Below are 21,765 nucleotides of genomic sequence, written 5' to 3'. Positions count from 1 at the left end.
GGGTTCTAAACGAAACTGGCAAAGCCTCGGCTACGCAAACTTGAAGAATTCAAAACTGATGAGATCCTTCCTGTCTCATTGTGCATGCAGACCCAAATTTGTATGGGCACACGTGTGTGCAGGTCCATGTGCACGTGCGGAGGCTCAGACTCGATGCCAGATGTCTTCCTTGATGGCTCTCCAAGTTCTTTAGTGAAGCAGGGCCCCTTGGTGAAATCAGAGCTCACCAGTCCCCAGGTAAAGCACCCAGACAGCTTGCCATTTGCTTCGATTACGGGACACCACCATACCTGCCCAGCTTTTATATGAGTTCCACTTCTCATACTTGTGCTATCTCTCGGCCCTAAAACCACCATTTTGAACACAAATGAGGAGATGGTTACTATGGTGACTATTTTCCTGGAGCCTCTTGTGTTAAGCAAATCTCACTTGTCCTCAGGACTAGCTCAGCACGGTGCTATTACAGTGACAGTAAAGGTAGCGAATCCCTAAAAGACAAAACAAAAACTACTTGCTCCTGTGTGGGTGTCCTTAAACCTGAGTTAAGTTCCAAAGTCATCCCTACAAGGGTTAGTCCACTAATGTTATCCTGCTCTGCCCTGACATGCCTAAGCAGGACAGGGTTGGGGGACAGGCATCATTTGGTCACTGAGATTGATCTGAATCAGTACCGAGCTTACTTTCTAAGCATCCAAGACTCTTCTCTGCCTTCTAGTCTCATTATCTTTTGATGTGTTTTAACATATCTCTTCCACTTTACTGAACAGGCTATAGCTTTGTAAGGACCACCCACCTCCTCCCTTCCTCCATCTATGGAATTAAGTTCAATACAGCTTGAACAAAGCTTCTCTCTCTCTCTCTCTCTCTCTCTCTCTCTCTCTCTCTCTCTCTCTCTCTCTCTCTCTGTTTCATCTGGAGCCCCTGTGCTGAGCTCTGCTTTTTTTCCCCTTTGGCTCCTAAGTACTTTATGAATTGTCTTCCCCTGGCCTACTCTTGGTCCCTTTCACCACCCAGCTTTTGGTCAAACAGATTGCTAAAGGTCCTGAAGTGGGGCAAGCTGAGAAGTGGAGAAACCAAGCTGCCAGGCATGGACCTCAAAGAGAAACCTTTAATTCTGCCTCAGCTCCCCAGCATTTTCCTAGCCTTGGAGAGAAGGATGGAATGAAGCTTCTCTGGCCCAAAGTCAGCAGCAAGCTTTCAACAACATGCCTAGGCTCTTTACTTTTTCTTCGAAGTCAGGATATCTCCAGGAATTGAGGCATGTTAATATTCCTCCTGGTCCTCTTCTTCATGGTCTTCATGCTCTTATCTGGCCCGTAGAACAAAGTATAGTACAGCTCTCTAACTCCATCCTATGTGATACTAAACACCCACTGTCTGCTCTCTAACTCCATCCTAAGTGATACTAAATACTGTCTGCTCTCTAACTCCATCCTAAATGATACTAAGCACCCACTGTCTGGAAGGCATCAGCCCATGGCCTTACCACTAATCTGTTTGAGGGAGGTAGTCGGTAGATGGATTGGGGAAAGGGTAGAATAGAGACTGGTATCATGTTATCCTAACAACATTTAGGCATTGATGAAGAATACTGAAAGCCAGAAGGCACACTTTGTTTACAGAGGCCGTTCCATTCACAGCAAGGCTTACGTCCTGATAAACCCACAGTAAGATGAAAAATAATCATGGGCCATAAATTCATTAAGGGCTAAAGAGAAGGCTCAGTCTGTAAAATGTCTGCTGTGTAAGGATGAAGACCTTGCAGATTCCTGTCACCCCACATAAACTAGGGCAGTGTGTGGGGTTCTAAGACAGGCAGATTCCAGGGCCGTGCTGGTTAGCCAGCTTAACCAAAGTGACAAGCTCCAGGTTCAGTGACAGACTCTGTCTCAAACCAAAACCAAAAAAGGTCACTGACATGCATTTCTAGCCTCCGTAAGCTTTTACATAATATGTGCATTTGTGCATGCATGCACACGCACACACGCACACACACACAAATATCTTAAAAGTTGGACACTGGACATGACTATACTCCCAGCACTTTGGGAATTGGAAGCAAAAGGGGCAGGAATTTAAGGCATTCCTTAGCAACATAATATGCGAGGCTAGCTTGTGTTATATGAAACCTCCTCTCAAAAAACCAAAATAATAAAAAAAATGAATCTATTACATTTAACCTACCAAACACCATTGCTTTGCCTAAGTTAAATATGCTTAGAAAACTTACATAAGTCTCTAGTTTTGCAAAAAAAAAAAAAAAAAAAAAAAAAAAAAAGTCTAATTTGTTGACTACCAATATCCAAACAATCCAGGCAACAGGCAACATACTATACTTTGAGTGCTGGATGATTGTTCCGCTCAGACTGTTGACTGGGTGTCCAGTACCCCACACGCCTGCACCACATATTGTACCCCATATTGCTAGCTTAGAAAATGATCAAAAGTTGAGATATGGTTTCTACTAAGTGGGTAATGGTGTATCATTGAAAAGACAATAGACAGACTGTTATGTGGAGCCAGGCTAAGTCGGGAACCATCTGTACTTCTTTGGGAAAAGTTCCTAGAATGCTGGTTTTAAGCACATTTTAACTTTGGAAACAAACCCATGTGCCTGCCAGGATGCTCTCCCTTTCTAAGTGTGAGAAGACTCTACCTGCTACAGCAGTGCACGTGGCCAATGCTCCTGCCTAGACGACAGAGGCAGAAAGAGCCATATTGCTTTCTGCTTTTTGTTTTCTCAATTTCTTCTTGAGACAGTGTCTCGTACGACCCAGGCTAGCCTCGAACATGTCATCTAGCCATGGCAGCCGGTTCTAAATTCCTGGTCTTCCTGCCTCTACCTCCCAAGGACTTGTATTATATAGGTGGTTGCTAACATGCCCAGCTTCTTGTTTGTTCTTGTTTTCATTTAAAAGAACCATTTACATTTAAACGTTACACGATTTTTACAAATGTGTTCAAGATGTTTTGAGTCTGACTTCTCAAAAGTGATTTTCTGACATGAAAGCATTTTTTAAAAAGGATTGCATGTCTGTGGCAGACACTTTAGACAGAATAAAAGGATGCCCAGGGAAAATTTCTCCTGGCCGACTCTCATACTAGAAGTCTCAGGAAACCAGTTACCAGTTTCTTGGTACCTCCTGGTGAAACACTACATCTTCAGAAATAAAGTCCAAGTGTGTGCTTGACTGGGTTGGCACACATACCTGTTATCCCAGGATCTCTGAGGCAGGGAAATCAGGAATTTGAGCCCAGGCTTTAGCTTAATAAGTTCTAGCCTGGCCTGGAGGACCCTGAGGCTGTGTTTCTAAAACAAAGTGGGGCTGGGGAAATGACATCAGACTAAATTAAAATGTGGACAGCACTTGAGCAGTGACATCCAAGGCTGTCCTCCACATGCACAGGTAGTTGAATATTCAAGTGTACACACACACACACACACACACACACACACACACACACACACTACAAGGCTCAAGCTTTGAAGTTCAATTCTTTTCTTCAGTTACAGAGGAACAAGGCACTGTGGATTCAGAACACACTGCTTTGGAGATAATACACTGTGTGTGTGTGTGTGTGTGTGTGTGTATACACGTGTGTGCATGTGCATGTGTGATAAGGATTTCAACAAGCATTTAGTGTGGAAACAATTTCAGTATAAGAGAATATATATTTGTCATATAAAATATTGTGGTAATCCAACAAATATATTATTTAGTAACCCTGCAAGGTGTCTTTAACTTTGCAATGAAACATCCAGATAAGACCTTTATAGTATGCCGACTGTCACGAACAAAAACATGACAACATGTGGTTCATCATAGAAACAAGTCCTTTACTTGGATCACAATTTTCCTGACATACCCGGATAAAAACTTAAGTTTTCAAAACTAGCCTTTCTATGAAGATGTCTGAATACATCTTTCCCGGGATCTTTAAATATAAGTCTCTTTCTTCATAGTGAGCTTGGCAGACACTCACTGACCAGCTTCTGCTTCTGCTTGGGAGTCCTCAGGAGATAAATGTCTCCATGAAACTGTCACGAGAGGAGATTATCCAGGCATGTGTTTCCAAAGGGTTCTTTACTATTTACATGGATCAAAACCAGGACAGATCTAGGGAACCAGCTCAGTAGTGTTTGCAAGCATGGCATGAATTCAATCCCTGAAGCCGTATGAAAATGTCCGGCACTGGTAACCTAGTACTAGGGAGGTGAAGACAGCAGGATCCCTGGGCATTCCCTGATCGGCCAGGGAATCAGCCCAACTGGTGAGCCTCAGCCAGTAAAAGACCATCTCAAAAGAGGTAAGCAGTGGTCCTGAAGGTGACACTCAAAAACTATCCTCTGGTCTCCAAGGTGTGTGCATTCATTAGCATGCACACACATCCAATCCAGGGAAAGCAGGAGCCATATATTTTACTTCCAAAATCCAAAGGAATGTTTCTGTTATGCAATAACACAAGTAGGCCTGAGGAGACGACTCAGCAGTACAGGAAACTTGCTCTTCTAGAGGACCCGTGCTGTTCCTACACCCTCATGGTGATTCACAACCATCTGTAGCTCCAGTTCTGGGGGATCTGACACCCTCTTCTGACCTCCTTGAACAACAGGCACGTACGTATAGCTATACAGACATACATGCAGGAAACACATACACATCAAGATGGATCACCATGGATGATACCACTTCTTAAGAGTCGGGACCAAAACAGGTAGACTGAATTGAGCATGTGACCACAGAGTGTCTTGTGTTAGAATGTTAGGGCATGGAGGGCCTGGTTCTCGGTTAACAGAGACTGGGTCTGGCAGTGGGACAAGAGATGGTGCATATACTGAATACTTGTGTATTTCGTTATGGTGAGAGTAACCGGAAACGTCAGACACTTTTATTTAACCAAGAATATACCTACTAACCCTTGAGTCTTTAAGACTCCCCTCTATCATTTCAGTGATGACAATTTAAAAATTAACACAGAGACTGTTTTTTTGAGACAGGGTTTCTCTGTGTAGCTTTGGCTGTCCTGGTCTTTTGTAGACCAGGCTGACCTCACACTCAGAGATCTATCTGCCTCTGCCCCTCAAGTGCTGGGATTCAAGGTGTGTGCCACCATTCCTGGCTCACACAAACTACTTTTATAATTGAAAAAGAAATGTCTTTGTGTGTCGAAGGACAGGGAGCGAGAGATTTGCTCTTGCTGTGGATCTTGCTATGTATGGTTTGCCTCAAATTCATCCCCCTGCTTCCAACTTCCGAGTGCAGGGAGTATCATGTATACCATCCTACCAGTCTCCAGCTCTTTCTAATGTGCTTCACTATGTAGCACTGGCTGGCCTGGAACTCATTCTGTAAACCAGGCTGCTATACACATTTTACATATTATATAGCATAATCATATCTTTATATACAAATATATTAATATCTAGTATAAAATATAACCTTGATTCATATCTTCAGAAAGACACTTGACTAGAGAGAACACTTCCATTCATATAGATTTTACTACTGCCATTGGTATGTTAAAGGTGAACATGGAAAATCTTGCACACCGTGGACTTTTTGAGATTTTGTTAGGTGGCTGCATGAGTGTATCTGTACATGTATGTACATGGAAGGACATTCAAGTGATTTTTTTTTTGTTTCAGAAATGATAAGCTTGGGCTTCTATTTATGTCAGTTATTTAATACATTAACAGACAATATAATCACATTATCAAGAGAAAAACTCATCCATTTATAATAGAAGCTCAGCAGAATCAGAGTGTTTTGCTATTACAGTGTATTGGGCATTTCAAGGGAAATAGTGTCATAGGAGGTAGATTGGGATTAATTTAAACTGCACACATTAAACAGCCAGGAAAACGTTCAGAAAGGAAGCATAATTGATGAGGAAAGGAGAAAATAATTCATAGATTCAGTTAATACAGACGAGACAAAGATGGTGGTAGGACACAGCAAGACAGTAGTAAACAGCGCTCTAAATGTCAGGAAGTGGTCTGGAGAGTGTCAGCAAGTGATGTTTGGTTTGTTTTTAGACACGTCTCATGGTAGCTCAGGCTGGCTTCAAACTATGGAATTGAGGCTGACCCTGAACCCCTGGTTTTTCTACCTCCACCTTGGTTTGTAATGCTTCAGTTAGTAGAGGGCATGCATCACTACCATGTGTGTGGTGCTGGGGACCACATGTTTGGCAAGTACTCTACTAATTCATTTTCCCCTTCCTTGTTTACCTTATACTTTTTTATCTCATCTTTTTACTTTCAGCGAGCTCACACTTTTCATGTTTCTCATTTCTTGGCCCACTTGTTTAGCTTGGTCGTTAATGCCTACGAGAGCTGAGAAGGATATTGACTCTACTCATGTCAGGGCTCACCTTTTCTCTGGTTAGACACTACGCTGTCACCCTAGGCTCAGTTTCTAGACACTGGGATTTGCTTATCTCTTTGTAATAATAGAAGCAGGGTTCACAGTACAGAGCCGTACACCCGTATCAGGAGATTCTTAGCCCAAATGAGACGTCTATGAAACAAGTGGCAAGCACACAAGAGGAGAAAGATGCTCACATGAGTTGCATCCAGGCGTGATGAACGTGCCTTTGCTTTAGGATCATATACTGCTCTTCTTCAGTACTTTGAAGTGGTCTCGGTCTGTAGGGAAGTTTGTTCTTCTCAGTCTTTCATCTGTCGTTGAAGCATTTGTTTTGTTTTTAACCTTGGGGCCTTAGGCTGCCTCTTTAGCGATCATTTCCAGAGAGTTTAGATAGCAATGGATAGCTTGTCCTTGTAAGAAATGTTACTGACTTGTCATACTTTCTGCTTACAGTTTTCCTTTTCCCAGAGGTTTTGTTTTTTCTGAAGCATGGTAGGCCAAACCCGAATGAATCTTTATTCTTGATAAACTTGGGATGGGACCATTATACAAACAAAGTTGGCATGCAGCATCTGTATTCCACTGGCAATATCCATGTTTAATAGGAAACATTGGGGCCTTTATGTTGCCACTGAGTCACAAAATGAACACAACTGCCCCACTTTTTAATTGTTTTATTAGATTGTTATTGACCGTTGAAACTATCCTGACATTCTGTCAATTCCACTACTCTTCAACTCAAGTGATTGAGTAATGGTACAGCCAATCCCTGAGTAACCTGGCATTAGCATAACAAATTAGGTTGGCACTGGGTGGGTGTGCCTCGACTTTAATCCCAGACGTGGGTGGCAGACTAATGGATGTCTAATACGTTGGAGGCCAGGTTGGTCTCCATAGCTGGTTCTGGAGCAGGGTAGAGAGTAAAACCCTATCTCTAGTGAAAGAAAGAGGAGACCTAGGGTTTATTTAGAATTTTCAAGGTACTAATCCTGTATCTTGTCCTTCCAAACTCTTAAACTGGTAATTCTTTTCACTTTTCTGTATTATCAAAGAGAGGCATTATGGGTTCTTTGCAGCTGAGGAAAGCAAAGTTAAAAGGTGGACACAACTGTGGGTCTGTGTCCAGCTACTAAGGGATGCCGAGACAAGACCTTAAGTGCAGGGTCTGTTGGGGGTACACAGTGAGTTCAGGGTTAGCTTGGGTCAACCTCGTTTCAAAATAAAGTTCAAAAAAAGGATAGGGGTCTGCGTACAGCTCAGCGGTATAAAGTCTACTATGTGTGAAACCATAGGTTCACGCTCAGTACCACAAAGGGGAAAAAGTGGGCAGGATCATCCAATTAGTAACGGTTCTAGAAAGAGCTCGGTTTTATGATTTCGAATCTTCAATTCGCTGCTAGGTGTTGGTTACAAGAGACATTTGTCACTGGGTCAGGTCCAGACATCCTGCGAAGGAAATCAGCGATCTATCCCGGCTCGACGTCCGCTATTCCAATCATTCAGTTGGACTACACTTGTCGGGTACAAAGCCTCATGCCCCTAGAATACGTTGGGGTCGTACTTGAGCAACCAGGCTACCCTGGCCTGAACTTGTGATCGCACAAGATAACCTCTTACATATTGTGGCCCCACAAACCAGCCAAGACACAAGGTTCGGACCCAAGCTGGGCCTGGGTCTTGGGGCTTCTCATTCTCCTCACCCCATCCGACAGAAAGCTCAGATCCCCCACCCCACCCCCAGTCTGTGTGTTCCCACATTCCACGACCGACTCCAGGGTGGTCCTGCCTCTGTTTTCGGAATCACTGTGTCCCTCCATTCAGCTCCGACTGAACCCATCAACAGGCGGGGCACTCACCATGGAGACCCAGTCAGAGGAACCGGAAATGGTTGCTTGTAGACGCTCAGGAATAACTACGTCCCTCAGTTGCCAGGTGCGATTCAGGTCCTCGGGAAGCTGCTCAATTGGTCCATTAAAGAGGGACCACCGCCTCGGGAGTACGCTGGCCAATCAGGATGCAGGATGGCCGGGGTGGGGGGGCGTCGCTTCCGGCGGTTTCCCCACAGCTACTGCTGGAGCGTGGGAGCGTGGGAGTTTTGTGGTGGCCTCCGCCTCCTTTGTCGCGTCTCGGCTGGGCGTGGCTTCATGCTGCTTCTGCCGGGTTGGGCGAGGCTGTCAGTGCTCTGGAGCCGGAGAGTGTGGCCGGTTCAAGGCTGTTTTGGAGAAAGAAGCGTCGCCTCAGATTCTCAAAGGAGTTGAGGGTTTCGAGGAGCCTGAGGGCGGAGTGGAAAGGCCTGGCAGCGGAGTTGGAGACTCTTCACTCGAAGTGTTGTCCCAACGTAGTTACTTGAAGGAGCCCTTCGTTTCCCCAGATGGCGTCCACACTTCCCGCATCTGATGAGCAGGTGAATCCTGTCGCTGTTTTTCTACAGGTGCCCTGATCTGGCCACAGGCTTAGACGCGCGGTCCTGAGGCTCCTCCTCAGATAAGCCCTTTGACCAAGCTGTTCCTTGGCTTCTTAACTTCCTCATTTGAGAATCATCAGGTGAAGGAGAGCCCTGGCAGGGGGTCTATAATAGTTTCTCAAAGTGTTTTTCTGGAATGCGTCTCCAAATGGCAGATTCCTAAAGCCCAGGTGATTTTTCTTTTTTTAACCACACCAAAAACTCTGTGGGTTTATAGGAACAGTAAACTTAGGAGAGAAGCAGAGCTCGAAGTGGTGGGAGTAGCTGAGCAATCACTGTGATGGAAAAAAACACAGACTAGCAAAGGATGTTAAGAAACCCCTGAAAACTATTTCTCAGGATTCTTCTTACTGGGCTGGCCAGTCTTCCCCACTCCCCCTTTACCATCCCCTCTTTAAAAATCCTTATTGATTTCTCAACCCCAAGAATTGTTCACTTATCTTCTCAGGAAAGACTACATTCTCACGGTCTTGATTCTCACCCTACTGTTTCAACATTTATGTTTACGCTTTCTCTCCTGACCCTGTTCAAGCCAGAGAGTCCCCTCATGGAGGAATATTTTACACCAAACCTTTTCTCACTAATATGTGAAAGAGGTTAGCTCTTTTCACCCTTCCTAGGTAGACACTCAACTGACCTACTAGCTTTGTGTACTAACAGTGCTCTCCTGTTTCAGGGACCACTGCTATTTGAAGATCTGGATGTGTATTTTTCTCAAGAGGAATGTGTGAGTCTGCACCCTGCCCAGAAGACCCTCAGCAGAGCAGCCTCATTGGAGTGTTTTGAGAATTTGGACTTGACAGGTAAGGTAGTTGTTTCTCCTGCATTATGGGACGTCCATCAGTTTTAGGATGAAAATGTTTTGCCTTGTCCACACTGGTGGATTGAGACCTGTCTGTGACACACACACACAGTGTGTATCGTGTGTGTATATGTGTGTGTGTGTGTGTGTGTGTGTGTGTGTGTGTAGAGAGAGAGAGAGAGTGAGGATTTTATGGCTATAGCAAGAACTGTAAAAGAACAAGTTTTGGAGTCAGATGATGTTTTTCCTTGTGTGAACATGAGTGCCAGTGCACAGGCATGGGTGTGAGTGTGCAGGCCAGCAGAGATGTCGGGTGGTTTTCTCATTCATTCTCCACTCTGCTCACTGAAGTCTAGTTAGGCAGCTTGCCCTGGGATCCCGTCTTCACATCCTGAGGGCCAGGAAGACAGGTGGGAGGGCCAGGATGATCTACCTGGCTTTTACTGGGTGTGGAGGTTCCAAATCCCTGTCCTTAGCCTACACTGTAAACATTTATGTGCTGAGCCATCTTCCCAGCCCTGAAATGATTTCTTAAAAGAAACCCAGTCTACACCAGTAATCATGGTTTCATAAATGTTTCAATACTTTGTAATTTCTTTAAATACTTGTTGGAGTCAAATACACTTTACTTGGGAAACTTCATTAACATAGATTTTGTCACTTGCTAAAGATTGGAAACTGATTTTCTCTTAAGGGGGTATTTTGTCTTTCCAACTTAAGGTAACCATACGCAGCATTCCTGTGCCTGCATAGACACATGTCTAAGTTTGGGCATCTAAATATTTTTCATAATTCATGCCTTCTATTTTCCACTTCTGCCATGTTCATATTCTCCTCCGTCTTCTTAAATATATCTGTGTGTGTGTGTGTGTGTGTGTGTGTGTGTGTGTGTGTGTATACTTACCAACCTAGGGTTCCCTTGGTTTTTTTCTTGCCAACTTTCTCTCAGAGTATCCTTCTAGCCAATCTCCATTCTTTGTGTCATACATGAATTCACAGAAACACTTTCTACTAGGAAGCCCAGTGGCCACATTGGCTGAGATGCTGGTGGATGGTTTGTACCATCCTTCCTATCCTTCATTCAAATCTAATTACTCTTATCTTCTAGTTGCCTGCCTGCAGGAGCCCCTCCCCCAGCCTACTCTCTTTCCTGCTGCTCCTATCAGACTTGGTGTCACCTGACCTGGGAAGAGCTCTCTACCTGGGAACCCACAGCCACAACACCTGCTGCGTAGGATCAGTGTAGACAACAGTAACCATTATAGTATAAATGATATAACAAATGTATATAGATAGTATATTTATAATAGTTCTTTTGTTACTTTTTTTGCTAATTTTATTTATTTGGTTTTACAAGACAGGGTCATATGTAGACCAGAGTAGCCTTGAAACCACACAGTTCTACCATCTGTTTCCCAAGTGCTAGGATTACAGGCATATAGACACACTAATTCTAAATATTTGTTTCATTTTTAGGTCTATTTGTATTGATTGGCTTTTATTCTTGTATGTTGTAATTTCTGTTCCTTACCTACCTGGCAAAGTTTGACTGTATTTTTAGACATTAGTTATTTTATATTTCTTATCTTGCATTTTTAAAGATTTATTTTCTTGTATAAGTCTGGTGCCATAGGAAGTCAGACAAGTGTGTTGGGTCCCTGGAACTGAAGTTAAAACAGTTGTGAGTTGCCATGTGGTTGGGAATTGAACCCAGATTCTGGAAGAGCAGCTTGTTCTTAAAAAAAAAAAAAGAAAAATTTCAACTTGCAATTAATTGAATCTGTAGCCATACACCTATGGGTATTTAGGGATGGCTATATTTGGAAAAATAATTAAAAGGATGTGTTTATAGCGTGCTTAGGTTTTGTCGGTCTCCTTGAGAAACGACAGTCAGCGTTTGCCTGTGAACACAGCAGCTCTGTTATGGTCATTTGTCCAGGAAGCATGTGGAAGTGTTTGTGCTCGGGGAAGGGTATCCTGGGACTCTGAAGCCAGGAACCACACAGCTCTGAGAGGAAGCCTCCTCAGCAGAGGGGTTGTAGCTTCCAGGGGAGGGGATTCTCAGTTCAGGAGCTTCAATCCTTTTTCTTTTCTTTGCCTCTTCATTGCTTTTTTCCTTCTTGGTTTTTTTTTTTTTTTCTAACGAGAGAGTCACAGCAGGCAAAAAATCTCATGATAGAGGGTTCAGAGTGTAAGGGTCAAATCCAGGAATGGTTTCCTCTTGCTCCCGGGAGCAGACAGAGCAGGGAATTGGACAAAGGGGCAGTGCTTATATAGGACTTCTGAGGGGATGAAACTTCTCGGGGCAGATTTCTAGAGTGAGGATAGATAGGATTTCAAGTTCTGAACTTGGAGCCTAGAGAGGAAGAGACACCATTATGGACATCTGTTGGACAGACCCTGCAGTGGTGTTTCACGAACGCTGTAGGCTGAGGAAGGAAAAGTAACCATCATGCTCCTGCTGAGGTGGGAAAGGAGATGAACCACTGTGGACGGCTCCCTGGTGTCCTAATGCCACTTGACAGAAGTTGCCAGGGTGGGGCAGAAATGAGGGGCTGGCCGCCACCTTGGCAGCTTCTGCTGCACACCACTTAGGAACTACAAGATGGGATTCTAGAAACCTTCCAGGGATATAGAACTGTTTTTGGTAATTTGTTTATTAAAGTAGTTGTCTTTTCAGATAAATGTGTCTAATTTCTATCCCAGATTTGACTACTGTACTCATTTGAACCTCAATAGGCTAAACAGAAAAACTACATTTTTAGGCACTGCCTACCAAGGTCCTTAGTACCTATCCCACTGAAGCCTGTTTTAGAGACATTCTCCAGCCTTTCTCCTTGCAGACTGACCTGGAACCTTGCAGTGCACCCACATGGATAGACTTTGGATTTTGGGGAAGTCCTAATTTTGTGTGTGTGATGCTGTCCAGTTCCCTGGTCTTCTGTGTAACTGCTTTAGCGTGCTCTTTCTCTAGTGTCACTTATGGTGGTGTCTGTGTTTTGTTTCTACCAACAGGAGGGGAAGACCAGACTGAGACCAGTCAGAAGCTAAGCCAAGAGCCTGTGGAACTTGAAGAGCTGTCACTAGAAACATCCTCCATTGCTACACCCCTTGTCCACTCCTCCGAACAGTCTGAGGAAGATGCTGAAATATGTGAAAGAAAAATGTCAGGTGGAGCTTTGACTTGCAAGACCAAGCTTATAAGCCTCTTGGTTACCATTGACAACCAGACACCGTTAGAAGAGTTATCTCAGTGTTTAGGAGTCAAAACACTTTCGGAAATTATTGAAGTTCCTTGGGAAGAAGCCAAAAATGTGTACAAGTGTCCCGACTGTGACCAAAGCTTCAGCGATAATACATACCTTGTTTTGCATCAGAAAATTCATTCAAGAGAGAAAAAGTATAAATGTGGTACCTGTGAGAAGGCCTTCAGTCACAGAACCAACCTGAAGACACACAGGCGAATCCACACCGGTGAGAAGCCTTACAAGTGCACCACGTGTGCTGCCAACTTCCGACAGCAGTCACACCTGACCCGGCACATGAACAGCCATTTGAAGGAGAAACCATATACATGCAGTGAATGTGGGAGAGGCTTTACGTGGCTCCCAGGACTGGCAGAACATCAGAAGAGTCATACTGATACAAAGTCTTATGAAAGTGTTGACCATGACCAGGAAACAAATCTGGCTTTGCCTGAAGAAAGAGGCTCATCAGACACACCATCCCAGCACACACAGTGTGTGAAGACCTCAGAGCAGCCCTCAGACCCTGCTCTCCCTGAGAAAGACCCTAAGGAAGACTCTAAACATTGCAGTATTGATGATGAAGACTTTTTCTCATTCTCCAGATTCAAACCCTTACAGTGTCTTGATTGTGACATGACTTTTCCTTGTTTCTCAGAGCTTGTCTCTCACCAAACCATTCATGACATGGAAAAACCTCATAAGTGCAAAACATGTACAAAAACTTTTGCTTCAGAGTCAGAACTTGCATCCCACGAGAAGAGCCATAGAAAAGAAGAGCCTTTTAAGTGTCCGGTGTGTGGGAAGAGCTTCAGAGTGAAAATGCAGCTCATCACTCATAAGCGAACCCATAGGAGAAACAGCAAGTAAATACAAGCTTTTGCTCCTGCTGGGCTCCTCAGTGTCTGTGTGATGCTTAGGCCTGCGCAGGGCACTGTGCTAAGCAAACACTTCCCACACATTCCACGGATTGTCACAATATTACCTATTACATCCGGTTAGATCCGAGGAGATACAACAGTGTTACATAGATAGTATGTGAAGCCAGGATTTCAACTCAGTTACTGATCAAATTCCATTTATATGAGCCAGAGAAACATAACATGCTTAAATACAGTCTTTGACTGCTGGGCTTAGCAGCTCACACCTTGAATCCCAGCACTCAGGCAGCAGAGACTGGAGGATTTCTTTGATACAGAGGTCAGCCTGGTCTACAGAATGAGTTCCAGTTGAACCAAAGCTACATAGTGGTACTCTGTTTCAAAAAACCAAAATACTTCAGTTTTTGTTAAGATGAAGGTTTTACAATTCTTTTTTTAAATGTGATTCCTAAGAATATTTTAGGAAGAGGAAATTTTTTGTTTTGCTAGTTCTATTACATGTATTTTTTTCTATCTGCTTTTTTGCTTTTTGTGTTAAAGCTATTTCAATGTAATGTTTGGTTTGTTTTGTTTTTTAAATGTGAATTTCTAATTTGGGATTCCATATAAAGTTACCAAATTTACCAACTTTTCTAAAGTGTGTGGCGGGAGCAGGGGTGGGGAGAGAGCCCGTGTAGCCCAGGATGGCCTCAAAATCATCATCTTTCCTGTATTCACCTCCTATGTACTAGGGTTACTGGTATATACTACTGTGTCCAGCTAGTTAACAGCTAGATGACAGGATTCATGGATTTTTCACGGTCAGACTTGATGGCAGGGGTGGGTCCTGATACTCTGTAGAGGTTAGACTTTGCAGGGAATATTTGTCTCTTTCTGAGGGGGTTTGCTTCCAGACCCCCACTGAAGCACACTCCAGGCTGGTTATGAATAGTTAGAACCACTTGTTAGAGAGCATGCTAAATACTGTGGTTATATTATTTTGTTTAATCTTCAAAAAAATATATATATCTGAGTGGAGGGACTGTGTCTTATAGACTAACCGAAGCTTTCAGTGGGTGAAGTCAGTCCTTTGCTAAGCACATAAAGTGTCACATTGTGACAAGGCTGACATCTAAGTTCAGTGACACTGCACTACTACCTGCTGGCGTTTGTGCCACATGTTAATCCTACTGAGAGACAAAAAAGCAGGGAGGGGAGGGGAAACAGTCCTTGTGGTACTGCCTGGGACTTACACCCAAAGCCCACTGTATCCTTTGGCTTATCCAGAGCTTTATCTCTTCGCTCTTAAAAAGCAACAGAAGACTACGGCTTCATGCTTGCATTCCTTGTCAGTATATTAAATCAGATATGTTTTATTAAATTATAACTCTTCCTCTCCATCTCCAAAGAAAAATACATATAGCATTGTTGAATCTTCAACCAAAATAATTGACAACACATATATGCCTTTAGGTACTAGGATTACAGATAAATATTAGAACAAAATATTGTCATACAGTGTGGTTATTAAAAGAACCAAGAGTATACATTCATATAGAACTACACTTTACAACAAAATGGATTGTATACCCATTAGTAAAACTATCTATATGGTCTTTTGGTTGGTATGCAAGGATGATTTCATTCTGTTTAAATGGACTATAAAAACACAGTATTTACTAAAACAGAATTATTGCTGGGAAGTTTCATGAACAAAAATAAAGCCACCTGAAATTCAGCCAGCAGCTGAAATGTAGTAACTGAACAGTGTCTCTTCTATAGAAGTGCAGATGGTACCAGCCATGCAACGAAGTTCTCAGAGACAGGAAGAGCTCTGTTGCTGAGTGAGAACAACTGAAGTCAGCAGCCCAGCCTCATTGTTCACTTCTCTCCTAGAGGAGTCGGAGAAGAGGCCTTACTCAGATGACTTGGGACTGACAGAAACACAGTTATGTGAGGAGGGACTTGGACAAAATGGCTGATAGGAAAGTTGGAAGTTGTCACCCTTTTTTTTTTTGCTTCTAAGGAAATACCAAAGGTGAGTTCATGCTGCAGGTCCTGCTGTACGTCTGTTTTGTTTGTTTTGTTTTTCAAGCTAGTTGGTTTTTCTGTGGAACTCTGGCTGTCCTGGGCCTGGCTCTGTCAACCAGGCTGGCCGCAACTCAAATCTGCCTGCCTCTGCCTTGAGGTCTGGGTTTGAAGGAGTGCACCATCACTGCCTGGCCCTACTGTACATCTTAACATGGAATTCACAATTTACCTCTTGGTGTTTGTGGTTTTTCTGCAGTCCCCAGATTTTGAAAGACCACTCACAAAAGATTAGAAACAAAGGGGACTTTTACAAAAACCATTACTATATGTGAGAGTAACTAAATAGTCTTTGGTATAATAGTGCTGGTGGTTGGTATGCAGAAAAAAAAAAACAAAAAAACTGTATGTCAATTACTGTGAAATACTTTATTTTCTTTTCCTGTGCTTGTTCCTAAAAGCATTATTCTCTAGCTGCTCTGCCTCTAAGAAGCTGAAGAAAAAAACTGTGATATTTAGGCTGCCTTTATGATAATGGCTCCTTCATCCTCCTGATAATACTGCCAAGTAGAGTAGATTCCACACAACTGCTCTTAACCTGTGGTGTTAGTAAATCATGTATGTGCTAATACCAAATACTGGATATAGTCAATGCAGGGATATCAGTGGAATGTAAGAGCCTATTTCTGTGAGTGGTTAGCTAACTACACGTCGTACAAGGATTGTTTATGTCAAGAAGTGTGGAAACTTGGTACTGAAGATGTGAACTCAAAACTTTGTGGACTTTTTGATGCCATGATAAAAATGTGAATGAAACTGTTCCTACCATGACTGTGGGATACCAGTTTCTGTTAAACTGTCTTTACTGATGCCAGTGGCATTTCCCAGTGGGATTCAGATGCTAGCTAGTACTTGCACTTTGTATTTAAGAGAGGTTAGGTTTTGTTGTTGAAGGAGTAGAACACAAACTAGCTTTGTGCTGCTACAAATAATTTGTCCTAATTTGTCCATATATCTCTCTAGCACTGAAAACAGCCAGCCCGGTAGCTCAGTTTTGTCTTTGAAGTGTAGTTTCATAAAGTTAAGTAGCAGTGTTCTGGTGACTGTAATATAAGATGCCAAACAATCTAAAAGTATACATTTTTCTTTAATCTATAACTTATATGAAGGGAGGTTTACGTTTTAGCTTTTATAAAAAGAATCTATTTTAAATGTTTCTTGAGATCAGGGGATCTCAGTAGAAAACTGCTTTTGTCTTGACTATTTGTTAAAAAGATAAAGATGTTTATTAAGTGTATATTTAACTGGTTCAGTCTTGTATATTAGAACTATTTATGTGATATAGAATTACCTATCTTTCTAAGACCTGTTTAACTACAGATGTTTTGTCTCTTCAAGTTGAGATCCTTGTCTACAAGACCAGTCTAGAGAGACAGAGGATACAACATATTCATTTATATAAACCCAAGAATATTCTACCATGTCAAGTTATTTTGATGCCTAATTAATTTTCTGTATGCACTTCTGTTAACATTTCAGCTTTACTGTTTGTTTGATACATTCTCTTTGGTCTTAGCTCAACTGTGAATGTGTGCATCTGATGTGCAATCTGTCATCCAATAAATGTTATGTTGTGACGACAGCAAGTGGTGAACTTTTAAATATATGCTAAAAGGATTTTCTGTTGCAGTAAGGTAAATTTGAAACAGCCGGTTAGATAATATTTTAGAGAATATGAAAGAAAGAATGAATATACTTTACATGATAAAGGAAATAACATGTCTTATTTCCCGGAATTCAGTCTAAAGTTCCAGCGTCATTCCAAGAGTGCACCCGGTGTGGTACAGGAAAGGTACCGCTGGCTCCTCTGGGCAACTGTTGCCAGACCAACAGGTTTAGCGGGCAGAAGTATGGTAAATAGTTATCCCTTATGACTTCCCGTGACTTCAGAGCAATGGTGGACCGGCCAAGCAGCCACCAGGCATACAGGCTGTAGCACTCATACCTACCAGGTGCCATATGCTCCGCTAGCCAGTCAGGAAGCCGGAAGTTGATGTCACGTCCGGTGTTCCCTTCCATCTGCGCATGTGCGCTGCTCTGGCTATTGGGGCTGGACGTCTGTCTGCAGTTTGGTGAGGTAGGTGTGGTCGGTCCCATGGCTACTCCGCACCTTTAAGGTCTCAGCAGAAACTAAGCTATGGACGGAAGACATCTGCCGTGAGGTTGCTCAGGACTGAGTCTGAGCGTGGCTGTGTGAGAGTAACGTGTTGAGGCTGCAAAGCCCGTAATTTCTATAGCATGATGGGAAGTACTGACCAGTGCTGAGCCAGAGGAAGCCGCGCTGGTGGGCTCTTCTGCTCGATCGGCTTTGAGATTGTACGTTGCCCACACTAACAATTGCCGTGTGTGCTCAAGCAATCTTGACCCTCCCGTGTACCCCTCAAGAGTAGCTGAGTCTGGAAGCACAGCTGGTTCCTTATTCTAATGTGCTTCCGGTTCGACAGAGTGTGTTGTTGGCTTACCTTGGGTAAATGGTTTCATCTGGATGATTTTAGCCACGTTTATGACTGAACAAATTTGTTTGATGTCAGTCCAGTTTTCTCCTCTGTTGCACTTAAGTGCAATTCCTGTATTCAAGTACCTAAAGCATTCTTAGAACATTTTTGAGAAATCCAAATACTTATCCGACATTGCAAGCATTTAGCCTTTTTGCCTCCAGGACATGGTTCTCTATCCACACAATCACACTGCCTCCCCTTCCCTCACACTGTTTTTTTTTTTTGGTTTTTTTTTTTGTTTTGTTTTAACAATTTAGCTCAATTTTAATGTTTCCTAATCATTTTGACCAGGCATCCAGGTTTAAGCTATGAACATTGACAGTGTCCATTCATATAACCACACTTTTAGTTATGAAGAATGTAACCAATTACTAACATAAGCCTATTTTCTACATTGCGTACGCACATATGCCCATTAACAAAGGCAATGTTGTCTGTTACATTTATTGTTTGTGAGTGTTTTCTGGAAAAACTGCAGTATTTGTCAAGACCAAAGTTCCATGCTGGCACTGCTTGCATCCAAATATTAATAATGCACAGTGGCACAGAAAAAGCAACAAGAGAGCATATTGAAATACTAGCAGGCCCCATTCCCCTTTTTATTGCTTGTTTAGCTTATACTTTAAAAATTAAGTAAAAACCTAAATTTAACGGTCAACTGCCAAAGAAAGTAACAGCAGGGCACACACATACGTAGGACTTGAAACTGTTAAAACACCAGCTGGCACAACAGTACTTTTTTTCATATATACGACCTTAGTATCTACAGCTCCTCTCAAACACGGTCTCCAAACAAATTGTCACACCCAACATGTTTTAGAATGAAATATGTACAAAGAATAACTTAAGGACTCAAGATGCTCTGAATTTCAGTTGAGCTACTTGGGAAGTGAGGTGCTTGCACTGAGCAGCTGTGTGTTACATCTGCTGCTGCTTTGTTTGGACACCTTATTACCCTTTGTTTCAACATCCAGCAAAATGGACAGGGTATCAACAGGAAAGCATGCCAGCCAGGCAGGGGTTCAAATGAGTGACTTTTATTCCTTTGCTCTGAAAAGCTGTGTGGGGAACTTAACCAAGGAAAGACCAAATGGGGCTTTGAGACCTTGAATTTTAAAATCAGAAACAAACCAGGTACCCACCAGTTTGCTCAGACACAGCAGAGTTGGTGGTTGTATATGAAAAGACTGTTCAGCAGGGAGATAGCACACATCCGCCAGCCTTGGTAAGTAGAGGGCAGTATAAACACTTTACACCCAAACTATTGGCAGGAGTTTCACTGTGATCAAGGTGAATGTGGAATGAAGATGTTCTTAATATGGCTAGGACTTAAGTCTAACACACTAAAATCATGATCACATTTTTGAAAGAAAATGCACAAAAACCAAACAGCAACTTTTGAGATCTTTTTCATTTGAAGCTAATCTTACTGCTATTAAAGTCATAAACGCTATTTTTATTACCTAATCCTAATTATCTCAAACACACACTGCAAACATACAAATATCTGTTCTCTCCACATGTCAGTGCCCACTCACCACGGTTGTGGAAGTGGGGAGAATAGATTCCCCTTAAATTACAAGTCAGTAGGTGTTTCTTTACAGTTAACTTTAGCAAAATTCATACAAAATAGTAATTAATAATGATCTTCTTGTTAACTCACAAGGAAACACCTTCAAATATGCATTTTGTTAGTTTCTGTACTAAAATGTAGAAAAACTGAACTTCACAAATATTGAAAAGTTAAAAATTCCTTAATTTTTTATTCCTAGTCCCACTACCACAATTTACAGGGCAATATACCTGATGTAATGAAAAGGAAAATAAAAAGACAAAGCTACAACAGATAAAAGGCCTTGGGAATGTGCATCTAACTGACACTACATTGCATTAATCAATAGCTGCACGTTTTGCAAACTGTGGCTGTGTCTCAAAGTGACCTGCAGCTTTCCTCACAGCTCCTCGCTCTCCTGCTAAGAACTGTAGTCGTTTCTGTTTTATTTTAACACCTTCTGCTACCATATCCACCACTTCCACCTCCAGACCCATAGCCACCGCCATAGGAACTGCCTGAGCTTCTGCCACCAAAACTGCCCCCTTCGTGGGTCCATAATTTGATTGTTGCTGTCCACTATCATTTCCAAAGTCATTGTAGTTCCCACTACCACCGTAGTTTCCTCCACCAAAATTTCCTCCTTCACTGTAACTATCATCTCCTCCTCCTCCACCAGATCCATCTTGTTTTCCATATCCTGGTCCACCACCTCCATAACCTCCTCTACTACTGTAACCAGGACAACCACCATAGTTACCACCATCACCTCCAAATCCACCATCACCACCTCCATCACCACCTCCATAACTACCTCTGCTGCCACCACCTCCACCACCATAGCCTCCTTGTCCACCAAAGTTCCTTCATGACCAAAGTCTCTTCCACCACCACAGCCTCCTCTTCCACCAAAGTTCCTTCATGACCAAAGTCTCTTCCACCACCACAGCCTCCTCTTCCACCAAATTTCCTTCATGACCAAATTCTCTTCCACCACCTCCAAAGTTTTCTCCACAACCCATGAAGCTGCCAGATCCACCTCCAGGACCTCTCTGTGATCCAGCAGACTGCATCTCTTGTTTAGAAAGGGCCCTTTTCACTTCACAATTATGCCCATTAATAGTATAGTATTTATGAACAACAGTTTTGTCAACTGTATCATGATCATCAAAAGTTACACAAGCAAAACCTCTTTTTCCCACTCTGCCTGTCTTCCATAACTTCTATGGTTTTCAATCTTGCCATACTTTTCAAAGTAGTCTCTCAGATTATATTCTTCCGTATCCTCTTTTAATACCACCAACAAAAATTTTCTTCACCGTTAAATGTGCACCAGGCTTCACAGAATCCTCTCTAGAAACAGCTCTGGTTCCACCACACGCCCATCAACCTTGTGTGGCCGAGCACACATTGCAGCATCCACCTCTTCACACAAGAGTAGGTCACAAAACCAAAGCCCCTGGAACGTTTTGTTTGAGGATCTCTCATAACCACACAGTCTGTAAGTGTGCCCATCTCTCAAAATGTTCTCTTAAACTGTCATCTGTGGTTTCAGAGCTCAGCCCACCAATGAACAGCTTCCTCAGCTGCTTTGGTTCCTTTGGATCTCCCCCCCCCCCCCCCCCCCGGCGGCGATGGCGAAGGCCGGAGTCAGGCTGGGGGCGGTTTTACCTCCATTTTGAGACCAGACTCGCCTCTTCCAACTCGAGTTCAATGAACACTGTGGTTTTAATGTTTGTCTCCCCAAATTCACACGCTAAAATCCTTAGGATGGGTCATGAATGTGGACCCCTTATTTAGTTACCTTATAAAAGAAGCTTCAGAGAACTAGCCAGCACTTTCCACCATATGTGGACCCAGCAAGAGGGCACTGTCTCTAAAAGGG

At 42.9% G+C, this 21,765-nt stretch overlaps 1 protein-coding gene and 1 pseudogene across 2 annotated transcripts; one reads left to right on the top strand and one right to left on the bottom strand.

The window, feature by feature from the left end:
• Nucleotides 1-8,742: 8,742 nt before the first annotated feature.
• Nucleotides 8,743-13,967, top strand: ZNF597 (zinc finger protein 597; the record flags this gene model as incomplete). The annotated part of the gene is made up of 3 exons (XM_080942218.1): nt 8,743-8,775; nt 9,512-9,638; nt 12,653-13,967. The coding sequence occupies 3 exons, from the start codon at nt 8,743-8,745 to the stop codon at nt 13,750-13,752; spliced, it is 1,260 nt and encodes a 419-aa protein (XP_080798344.1). The 3' UTR covers nt 13,753-13,967.
• Nucleotides 13,968-20,330: 6,363 nt separating this feature from the next.
• On the bottom strand, nt 20,331-21,538 carry LOC308440305 (heterogeneous nuclear ribonucleoproteins A2/B1-like; annotated as a pseudogene). Its single transcript has 2 exons — nt 20,846-21,538; nt 20,331-20,740 (listed from the first exon to the last, which is right to left on the bottom strand). The product of its transcript is annotated as a heterogeneous nuclear ribonucleoproteins A2/B1-like (transcript).
• Nucleotides 21,539-21,765: the final 227 nt, after the last annotated feature.

Source organism: Micromys minutus, assembly GCF_963924665.1.
Source record: "Micromys minutus genome assembly, chromosome: 31".
NCBI classification, from domain to species: Eukaryota; Metazoa; Chordata; class Mammalia; order Rodentia; family Muridae; genus Micromys; species Micromys minutus.
Note: the sequence above shows the minus strand (reverse complement) of the source record. Positions and strands in the feature narration are given on the sequence as shown.